This window comes from Ranitomeya imitator, chromosome 1 (genome assembly GCF_032444005.1).
Source record: "Ranitomeya imitator isolate aRanImi1 chromosome 1, aRanImi1.pri, whole genome shotgun sequence".
NCBI lineage: Eukaryota > Metazoa > Chordata > Amphibia > Anura > Dendrobatidae > Ranitomeya > Ranitomeya imitator.
In genome coordinates, this window is record NC_091282.1 from 810,769,530 (window position 1) to 810,781,359 (window position 11,830).

The window sequence follows — 11,830 nt, forward strand, 5'->3', positions numbered from 1 at the left end:
ACCTGACAGCAGTTTTCAATATGTTTAGGGGTGCTGTTTTTAAAATGGTATCACGTTTGTGGGTTTCCCAATATATGGGACCCCTAAAGTCACTTCAAACATGGATAAGTCCCTAAAAAAATAAATTTTGTAAATTTCTTTGAAAAAATGAAAAATTGTTGCTACATTTTTAAACCTCCTAAAATGCTAACAAAATAAAATAACATTTTACAAATGGTGCTGATGTAAAGCTGACATGTGGGAAATGTTATTTATTAATGGTTTGCTGTTGTATGACTATCTGGATTAAAGGGATAATCATTCAAATTTAGAAAATTGCTAATTTTTTAACATTTTTCTCAAATTTTTGATATTTTTTATAAATAAACACAAAAAATGTTGAACAAAATTTACCATTATCATAAAGTATAAAGTGTCACGAAAAAACAATCTCAAAATCACTGGGATTTGTTGAAGCGTTGCAGAGTTATTACCACATAAAGTGACACTGGTCAGATTTCAAAAATTTGGCTCGGTCACTAAGGGGTTAAGGCCGCTATTGAAGCATCCTGTGCCTCCATAACATCTCAGCAGTGTCACAGGCTGATTGCCTCCATGCCACGCCGCATTGAAGCAGTCATTTCTGCCAAAGGATTCCCGACCAAGTATTGAGTGCATAACTGAACATTATTATTTGATGGTTTTTTTGTTTGTTATTAAAAAAACACTTTTATTTGATTGGATGGGTGAAATATGCTAATTTATTGAGACAGGTTTTTTGGGTTATCAGGAGTTGTATGCCAAAATCATCAGTATTAAAACAATAAAAGACCTGACAAATTTCAGTTGGTGGATAATGAATCTATAATATATGAAAGTTTAATTGTAATCATTACATTATGGTAAATAATGAAATTTAACACTATATGCTAATTTTTTGAGAAGGACCTGTACTAGCAATATGCCAGCACTTTGTAGAAAGAAAAAAAATCCCTTTGAATAAGACATGGCACCACACCTTTCAATATAAGCTTGAAACAGTCAAGTAAGTCAGTGTGCCTACATGTAATTATAATTAATGTAAGAATTATTAGATAGTGATGCAAGTGACTACTAAAGTGTACAGCTCGTTTCACCACTTCTGCTGTATACATTAGGTGACCTCTTCTTACAAAAGAAACAACTCTGTAGCTGAGCATTAGGAAAGCATTTTAAAGAGAAGATACCGGGTTTGTAGGTCATTAATAAATCACTGTAATGTAGCATAACATGCTGCTATAAGCAAGTTTGAAATGCATGTGAAACAGATATCATGTGCTATATGAGTTTAAAGAATGCACTGGGGGCTGACATCTTGGTTTTGCAGCAGTAGCAGGGCACTGTCAGTGTCAGATTACGGCACCCCATGGACATAGGAGATAATAGACCGGCGCTGACCCTATCTGTAACATTGTAGCAGCATTAGCAGTGAGCTGGGCACGCCTCTGTGGGCTGCACAACTCACTGCTGTAGGTGTGACTAGCTGCCATTTTATTATAGCCCTGTGCTCTCAATCTCAGGACAGAAGAAGCACTCACTGCTCCTCTGTACTCCAAGCAGGCACACATCCTCTGCTCCTCACACACTGCCCTGTGTGCTTCTCCTGCTGTGTCTCCCCCTCCCCCACAGTCCCTGTGATCTCAGTTAAGCTGCACTCACAGCCTGCAGAGAGGGAGGTGACACCTGGAGAGAGAGCAGGGCAGCTGACAGGACAGGGATTAAGGTGGGGAAAGGGGATGGCAAGAATGTTATTCACAAAAAATGCTGCTGAGCCCACTGTGTTCTGCTCCTCTGTAAACAAGCTGTGCCTCTGATGCAGTAAGTGCTAGTGATAGCAGGTCACAGGGCAATCACACACAAAATGGTGCTGCCCTGTGATGCTGCTCTTCATTCTGCCCCAGGGATATTAGACCACCCAAAAGGGGAGGGAAATGGTGATGTCAGCAGTTACTGCCCCAATTTTGCTGCTAACAGGAAATCTGCTAAATCTTACTATAGCTGCTTGAGGTCTAAAACGGAAAATGCTCCCCCTAGTGGTAAATATGTATATTTATAGAAAAATATATAATATTTTTCATATAGAAATGTTTGCAAACAGTGCAAACATTGCATTAATACATTTTAATTACTATTTTAAGCTTAATTTCACAAAAAAACAAAATACAAGAAAACTGGTGGCACCTTCTCTTTAAGGCAGAAGCATACCAAAAATGCACACTATAGCATTGAGTCAACAGGATTTTCTACCAACAGTAGGTGTCTCAGTCGTGTAACAGCCTGAGGGTCTGCGTCAGCCGCACTTTATCATAAGACTCTGGAGGATAAATTACATGTAAGGAACCACTACTCTGAAACAAGTAATCACATCAAATTATTTCTTGTACAAAAAAAAATGGTCACAAATGACAGGTAAAATAATGAAATAAACATTACTAAAGGGCATCTGTCACCCCAAAACTCAAATTAAACTACTTAAATCTTCATATAGGATACTTGTCCCTGTACAAATCATGCTTGCAGTTTACATTTTACTTATTGCCATGTATATACACATATAAATGTTTTTGGATATGTAAATGAAGGGTCCTTGATGCACCCTTGGCTCAGTGCACTGTTCCACCGCTTTAATTTCAATCTGCACCTCCCTTTAAGTTGATTGACAGTGCTCACTTTAAAGCACTGCCCAGATTCACTCCTGTACACACTGACACTGCAGGAGCCGAGAGCACACACAGTGTCGTCGTGTGCGTTCTCATCCTTCATCTGTCTGCAGCAGCTGCGCAGTACACACAGGATCACATAGTAGTAATAGCAAGCAGCCGATGATGGCAGGAAAGGGGGATAAGAGTGAGCACACACTGACACTGCAGGAGCCGAGAGCACATACAGTGTCATCGTCTATGTTCTCATCCTTCTCCTGTCTGCAGCGGATGCGCAGTACACACAGGATCATATAGTAGTAGCAAGGGGCCGATGATGGCAGGAAAGGGGGATAAGAGTGAGCACACACTGACAAGGCAGGAGCCGAGAGCTCACAGTGTCATTGTGTATGTTCTCATCCTCCTGTCTGCAGCGGATACGCAGTGCACACAGTATCAAATAGTAGTAGCAAGCGGTCGATGCTGGCAGGAAAGGGGGATTAGAGTGAGCACACACTGACACTGCAGGAGCCAAGAGCACACAGTATCATAGTGTATGTTCTCCTCCTTCTCCTGTCTGCAGCGGCTGCGCAGTACACACAGGATCACATAGTAGTAGTAGCAGTAAGCAGCCGATGTTGGCAGGAAAGGGGGATGAGAGTGAGCACACACTGACACTGCAGGAGCCGAGAGCACACACTGACTGCAGGAGCCAAGAGCACAGACAGTGTCATTATTGTGTATGTTCTCATCCTTCTCCTGTCTGCAGCAGCTGCGCAGTACACACAGGATCACATAGTAGTGGCAAGTGGCCGAAGCTGGCAGGAAAGGGGGATGAGAGTGAGCACACACTGACACTGCAGGAGCCGAGAGCACACACTGACACTACAGGAGCCGCGAGCACAAACAGTGTCATTATTGTGTATGTTCTCATCCTTCTCCTGTCTGCAGCAGCTGCGCAGTACACACAGGATCACATAGTAGTGGCAAGCGGCCGATGCTGGCAGGAAAGGGGGATGAGAGTGAGCACACACTGATGAGTGTGTGAGCAGAGGGTGCAATTCAAACAGCACTCCATAGCTAGTGTTGTCAATCAACATAAGGGGAAGTGCAGAGGGGGCAGAACTGTGCATTGAGCCCTTGGCCACAAAAAGTGTGCACAGATTACCCCTCATTTACATATCTAACAAAATGGTAGGTGTGTAAAATGACAAAAGCAAAATCTGCCCTACAAATATGATTTTTATATGGGCTAAGCCCCATATGCGAATTTATAAATGGTTCAATTTGAGATCAGAGGGTGATAGACTCCTCTCAAAAACTAAAATGTTCCAACCTGTACTATATCTTGTGGAAGAGCCGCCATGTCATGCGGCAGAATTATCACCACTGCACCAGCTGACTGGCGCAGCGCTTTCTGATACTGCTGAAAGGAGAAGTCCGCTAAGCGCATGAGCACACATCGCCTGCTCAGTACATCTGCCTCCATTGTACGCGCCTCTGTGTTAAGTACGGAATTCCGGGTACCTGCAGAAAACAAAAGCCACAAGACAGTGTGAAAAAGGTGTATTTTATATAATACTTTTTGTGGTTCATGACTTCAAAATTGTCTTTTTGTAAGTACTAATGGTGGGCATTACAATCTATATAGCTCCTCTTTTGCTCCCACCCCCACTTCTTGAATGTCAGCAGAGGAGACATTATACATCTGAGCTGGTCTCCAATGGCAATCAAGGAATGGGTGGTGGTGGAGAGAAGTGCAAAGGAGCTATTGATTGCAAGTGCACTGATACGCCCAACAATGCACTTCTGTGCTTCCTATGCATAACAAAACAAACTGGTACAAAAGGCACAGCTATTACAGCTGATGGAGCCGGAATATATACAGGTGCTTTTCACAAAATAAGAATATCATCAAAAAGTTAATTTATTTCAGTTCTTCAATACAAGAAGTGAAACTCATATTATAGAGTCATTACAAACAGAGTGATTTATTTCAAGTGTTTATTTTTGTTAATGTTGATAATTATGGCTTACAGCCAAAGAAAACCCAAGAGTTATCTCAGTAAATTAGAATACTTTATAACACCAACTTGAAAAATGATTTTAAAATACGAAATGTTGGCCTACTGAAATGTATGTTCAGTAAATGCACTCAATAGTTGGTCGAGGGTCCTTTTGCATCAATTACTGCATCAATGCGGTGTGACATGGAGTCCATCAGCCTTTCGTACTGCTGAGGTGTTATGGAAGCCCAGGTTGCTTTGATAGCAGCCTTCAGCTCATCTGCATTGTTGGGTCTGGTGTCTCATCTTCCTCTTGACAATACCCCATAGATTCTCTATGGGGTTAAGGTCAGGTGAGTATTCTGCCCAATCAAGCACAGTGATACTGTTGTGTTAAAACCAGGTATTGGCAGATTTTGACAGTGTGGACAGGTGCCAAGTCCTACTGGAAAATGAAATTTACATCTCCAAAAAGCTTGTCGGCAGAGGGAAGCATAAAGTGCTCTAACGTTTCCTGGTAGATGGCTGCACTGACCTTGGTCTTGATAAAACACAGTGGACCTACACCAGCAGATGACATGGCTCCCCAAACCATCACTGATTGTGGAAACTTCACATTAGACCTTAAGCAGCTTGGATTGTGTGCCTCTCCACTCTTCCTCCAGACTCTGGGACCTTGATTTCCAAATGAAATGTAAAATTTACTTTCTTCTGAAAACATCACCTTGGACCACTGAGCAACAGTCCAGTTTGTTTTCTCTTTGTCCCAGGTAAGACGCTCCTGGCGTTATCTATTGGTCATGAGTGGCTTGACACAAGGAATGCGACACTTGTAGCCCATGTCCTGGATACGTCTGTGAGTGGAGGCTCTTGAAGCAATGACTCCAGCAGCAGTCCAATCCTTGTGAATCTCCCCCAAAATGTTTGAATGGCCTTTTCGTAATCCTTTCAAGGCTGCGGTTATCCCGATTGCTTGCGCACATCTTTCTACCACACTGTTTGCTTCCACTCAACTTTCCATTAATACGCTTGGATACAGCACTCTGAACAGCCAGCTTCTTTAGCAATGACCTTTTGTGCCTTATCCTCCTTGTGGAGTGTGTCAATGACTGCCTTCTGGACATCTGTCAAGTCAGCTGTCTTCCCCATGATTGTGGAACCTCCTGAAACAGACTAAGGGACCTTAGTCTTTGTTTGTAAACGCTTAGGAAGCCTTTGCAGGTGTTTTTTGTTAATTATTCTAATTTACTGAGATAATGACTTTTCACTCTTTGTATTGAAGAACTGAAATAAATTAACTTTTTGATGATATTCTAATTTTGTGAGAAGCACCTGTATATTTGATAGTGTTTTACACTACCTTATTCTGTGCTTTATTGGCTTGCACAACAGTAATGTTACTAGTAGGTTCCCTATAAACATCTAAAAATTATGGCACAAATGTTAAAGGGGAAATTCCAGAGCAATCATTTGACCTGGAAGCGGAATCAAGTTAAAGGGAACCTGTCAACCCCAAAATGGAAGGTGAGCTAAGCCCACTGGCATCAGGGGCTTATCTACAGCATTCTGTAATGCTGTAGATAATCCCCCGATGTAACCCAAAAGATGAGAAAAAGAGGTTATATTATACTCACCCAGGGGCAGTCCTGGTCCAGTTCTAGTCCGATGGGCGTTGCGGTCCGGGGCCTCCCATCTTCATCAGATGACGTCCTCTTCTGGTCTTCACATTCCAGCGCAGGCGTACTTTTCCCTGTTGAGGGCAGAACAAAGTACTACAGTGTGCAGGTGCCGGGAAAGGTCAGAGAGGCCTGGATACCTGCGCACTGCACTACTTTGTTCTGTCCTCAACAGGGCAGACAAAGTATGCCTGCGCCAGAGCGTGAAGACCAGAAGAGGACGTCATCTGATGAAGATGGGAGGCGCCGGACCGGACTGCGACACCCATCGGACCAGAACCGGACCGGGACCGCCCCTGGGTGAGTATAATCTAACGTCTTTTTTCTCATCTTTTAGGATACATCGGGGCCTTATCTACAGCATTACAGAATGCTGTAGATAAGCCCCTGATGTCGGTGGGCTTAGCTCGCCTTCCATTTTGGGGGTGACAGGTTTCCTTTAAACGTGAGACACGCAGGGTCCACTACACGGGATCCCCATTTGGGTTCAGGGTTAGGTAACAACATTTATGAAATCCATATGTCCTAAAAATCTTTAACCATTAAATTGTATTCTCCATAAAACAAACATTTGTGACACACCGATAGACTGGCAGTGGTACCATCAATTGGGTTCTCACATATCCTATATATATGTAATTAATATTTAGAATATGGAAACCTCTGTTAAAAAGGTGGTCCAGTCTAAGAAAAAACAAGACTCTGCAATCACTATGCGAATCATGACTGTGTTCATTGTGTGCAATTCCCCATGCAAGTGGGTGGTCATATTTGCAGTTTGCATATCTTACTAGAACATCAAGATGCATAAGACACTTTGACTGACATGTGACCGCAAGTATACAAGTCGCATACATGTGGTCACATGACCGCCCACTTGTACAGGGGAATCATGACAACGTGTGCATCTCAATCGGTCCAAATTTTGTCAGTCTGCAGTCACTTTTTCTTAGATTGGGGATATCTTAAGGAACCCCACTATGCCCCTCTGGTATTACAACACTACGTCATGTGTACTGAGCTTCCCCTTTCTGTCATACATTAGCAGACATGTCTATGGTAATTCTTTTTGGTTTCTAGTGAATATTTGCAGAATAAACATTTTAATGGATTTGCGCCAGTACTATTATATAGATGAATTTATAAGGGAGCCATTAAACGTACAGATACCTGAGCACTTTCGGTCCAATCAGATCATTATCACCGTTTTATGTGCCTGAAATCTGTCACAATACTGATTTGACAACTTGTCAATGACTTGCAAGCAAACTATGTCTGAAAGACAACTCCATCACAGGGAACAGGAAGGTTTGTCTTCAAGACGATCACAACCGAGGAGGAAGATCAGAATGAAATCCAATACCTGTGAGTGAGTGCAGGTTTTCACTGTGTGATGCCCAGTGTAACGACAGCCAATGTGCTTGCCGGCCATCTCATCGCCTGTTTACAGAGGCAGACAAGTCTTCAGATCAGTAATGCATTGTTCTCTGCAGCACAGGTTCTGCTTACACCGCACTATGTGCTGCCGAGGACAATGATCTTTTGTGCAGCCTGTTATTTGTCCACTGGATCCCATGGCCATTATTCTTTGTTGCTACCAAGAGGCACAAGGAATGACGGAGACGTCAGATACAACCCTGACCTCTAACCTACTCTTGTGTATTAAACATGAGTGCATGGCGGGAGAAGCCGCATGTGCCCGTCGGCCACGTCTGGGATGTGGACACCAATATTTGATCGTTCTGATGAGATGTTGGGGGGGAATCAGCTTGTCAGTGTCACTAGGTGATCAGCCATAGTCTCGCACTGCCCGCTCAGTGCATGTGCAGGTAGGGCAGAGGGCTAGGGTGCCAGCACAGCAGATGGCAGGCATGTAGCTCCATGCAGACCACCACACAGTCTATCAGACACTACAGAAGACCCACAGAGCAGCTTGGCACTGGCTGCACCCACTATTATGGGCAGAGGTGCCACTCACTAACCCTGCAGATCACCGCACAGTCTATGAGACACTACAGAAGACCCACAGAGCAGCTTGGCACTGGCTGCACACACTATTGTGGGCAGAGCTGCCACTCACTAACCCTGCAGATCACCGCACAGTCTATGAGACACTACAGAAGACCCACAGAGCAGCTTGGCACTGGCTGCACCCACTATTATGGGCAGAGCTGCCACTCACTAACCCCGCAGACCACCACACAGTCTATCAGACACTACAGAAGACCCACAGAGCAGCTTGGCACTGGCTGCACCCACTATTATGGGCAGAGGTGCCACTCACTAACCCTGCAGACCACCACACAGTCTATCAGACACTACAGAAGACCCACAGAGCAGCTTGGCACTGGCTGCACCCACTATTATGGGCAGAGGTGCCACTCACTAACCCTGCAGATCACCGCACAGTCTATGAGACACTACAGAAGACCCACAGAGCAGCTTGGCACTGGCTGCACACACTATTGTGGGCAGAGCTGCCACTCACTAACCCCGCAGACCACCGCACAGTCTATCCGGCACTACAGAAGACCCACAGAGCAGCTTGGCACTGGCTGCACCCACTATTATGGGCAGAGGTGCCACTCACTAACCCTGCAGACCACCGCACAGTCTATCAGACACTACAGAAGACCCACAGAGCAGCTTGGCACTGGCTGCACCCACTATTATGGGCAGAGGTGCCACTCACTAACCCCGCAGTCCACCGCACAGTCTATCAGGCACTACAGAAGACCCACAGAGCAGCTTGGCACTGGCTGCACACACTATTATGGGCAGAGGTGCCACTCACTAACCCTGCAGACCACCGTACAGTCTATCAGACACTACAGAAGACCCACAGAGCAGCTTGGCACTGGCTGCACCCACTATTATGGGCAGAGGTGCCACTCACTAACCCTGCAGACCACCGCACAGTCTAGCAGGCACTACAGAAGACCCACAGAGCAGCTTGGCACTGGCTGCACACACTATTGTGGGCAGAGGTGCCACTCACTAACCCTGCAGACCACCGCACAGTCTATCAGGCACTACAGAAGACCCACAGAGCAGCTTGGCACTGGCTGCACACACTATTATGGGCAGAGGTGCCACTCACTAACCCTGCAGACCACCGCACAGTCTATCAGGCACTACAGAAGACCCACAGAGCAGCTTGGCACTGGCTGCACACACTATTATGGGCAGAGGTGCCACTCACTAACCCTGCAGACCACCGTACAGTCTATCAGACACTACAGAAGACCCACAGAGCAGCTTGGCACTGGCTGCACCCACTATTATGGGCAGAGGTGCCACTCACTAACCCTGCAGACCACCGCACAGTCTAGCAGGCACTACAGAAGACCCACAGAGCAGCTTGGCACTGGCTGCACACACTATTGTGGGCAGAGGTGCCACTCACTAACCCTGCAGACCACCGCACAGTCTATCAGGCACTACAGAAGACCCACAGAGCAGCTTGGCACTGGCTGCACACACTATTATGGGCAGAGGTGCCACTCACTAACCCTGCAGACCACCGCACAGTCTATCAGGCACTACAGAAGACCCACAGAGCAGCTTGGCACTGGCTGCACACACTATTATGGGCAGAGGTGCCACTCACTAACCCTGCAGACCACCGTACAGTCTATCAGACACTACAGAAGACCCACAGAGCAGCTTGGCACTGGCTGCACCCACTATTATGGGCAGAGGTGCCACTCACTAACCCTGCAGACCACCGCACAGTCTAGCAGGCACTACAGAAGACCCACAGAGCAGCTTGGCACTGGCTGCACACACTATTGTGGGCAGAGGTGCCACTCACTAACCCTGCAGACCACCGCACAGTCTATCAGGCACTACAGAAGACCCACAGAGCAGCTTGGCACTGGCTGCACACACTATTATGGGCAGAGGTGCCACTCACTAACCCTGCAGACCACCGCACAGTCTATCAGGCACTACAGAAGACCCACAGAGCAGCTTGGCACTGGCTGCACCCACTATTATGGGCAGAGCTGCCACTCACTAACCCTGCAGACCACAAGCGACCGACACTGACCGTAGCTCTGGCCCTGGAGGTCATACTGCTGCATGCGGTACACGGTGAACTCATGGGCGGCCTCGGCCTGCAGAGGAGACACGAGGAGCAGCACAGCCGGGATGAAAACGATGAACGTGAGAGGAAAAGACGCCTTCAGCATATTATCAAACACCTCTCCGGCTTCTTCCAGCATCCTGCCGCTCCGTGCAGCGCTCTCTACAGCAGTAATGTACAGGCAGCTCGGGGACAACTGACTGGCAGCTAATGCCTACAGCTTCCACAGCAGCTGGGGACCAGCAGGCACTCGCATAGACACCTATCTGTGGGGCCTTCTGCTGCGACAGGCATGGCCAATCACGTAGGGACAGGCGCACTGTGGACACCCTAATAGAGGTCCTTGCAATTAGGTCGCGAGAGAGGACAGTGGAGGGTGTGTGGGCAGAGTCACGGCTGGTACAGGTGGCCCCTCCCGCCCCCTGCAGGCAGAAGATAGCAGTTACACGTGAATAGGAAGTTCCCGTCCTGTCTCCCTTGGGATAGAACCCCGCCCACTTCGGGCCAAACCCGCGAGATTCTGGGTGGTTGGGGGCAGGTTTGGGGGCGACTCATTATTACATTCGCACCTATTTTTGTCATGTTTTAACCTTTGTTTCATTTCTGCACTTTCTTTTATTAACTCTTTCATGACAAGAGCTTTTCCCTCCGTGACCAGGCACGTTTTTTTTTTTTTTCATACGTGCTTTTTTTTTTTTTAAACGAAAAGTCTTATTCGGATGCTCACATATATTTTTGTCCTTTTTTCACCATCTATAAGGCCTAGTTTTTATGTCATTTTTATATTTTCTTTTTTTTTCCGGATATCAGAAGTGTAAAGAATTTTTTTTTTTTATGACCGAAAGTACAGATAAAAAAACATTTTTAATTGCGTTCCCCTTTACATAGGAATAATTTTATATACTGGACATATTTTTTCCCACTGGCGGCGTCTTTTTTTTTGTTGCTTTATTTATGCTCTTGTTTATTTTTTGCATTTATTTATTTATTTATTTATTTAATTTTATTTTACACACTGTGCCCCCCATAATGTCTTAAAAGACCTTTAAGGGACATTTTAACATATTCATACATTTTTTTTATTGCCAATTTCTCCTATAACTTTGCAGCCTTTCCTTTTCTGAAGTGATTTGCGTCATTTTGCTAAACGTACAATTTTTTTGTTCTAAAAAGTTGTATGTAAGGTTAACCCCTTCATGACCCAGCCTATTTTGACCTTAATGACCAAAGCAACACAAACATTGATTTTTGCGGCACAAACCAGCACAAACGAATGGTGTATTCATTTTTAAAATTTAAGAACATGGGGTGGAAAGTGGGCGGAGTTTCAGCAAATTGAGCGCACAATATCTCGGAAACCAAAGCGGTGCAAACGTTTATTTTTGCAGCACAAACGAATGGTGT

The 11,830-nt window shown here is 45.4% G+C and overlaps 1 protein-coding gene across 2 annotated transcripts in view; it reads right to left on the bottom strand.

Moving 5' to 3' along the window:
* The window catches only part of NCLN (nicalin), a 62,484-nt gene extending 51,788 nt beyond the window's left edge, over positions 1–10,696 (bottom strand). The window contains exons 1-2 of one of the 2 annotated variants that reach the window (XM_069739395.1): positions 10,391–10,696; positions 3,994–4,184 (exon numbers count right to left, since the gene is read on the bottom strand). In XM_069739395.1, the coding sequence (XP_069595496.1) occupies positions 3,994–4,184; positions 10,391–10,565 (366 nt within the window). In that variant the 5' untranslated portion in view covers positions 10,566–10,696. The remainder of the gene's footprint in view (positions 1–3,993; positions 4,185–10,390) is intronic. The other variant, XM_069739388.1, reaches the window with a different exon arrangement.
* Positions 10,697–11,830: the final 1,134 nt, after the last annotated feature.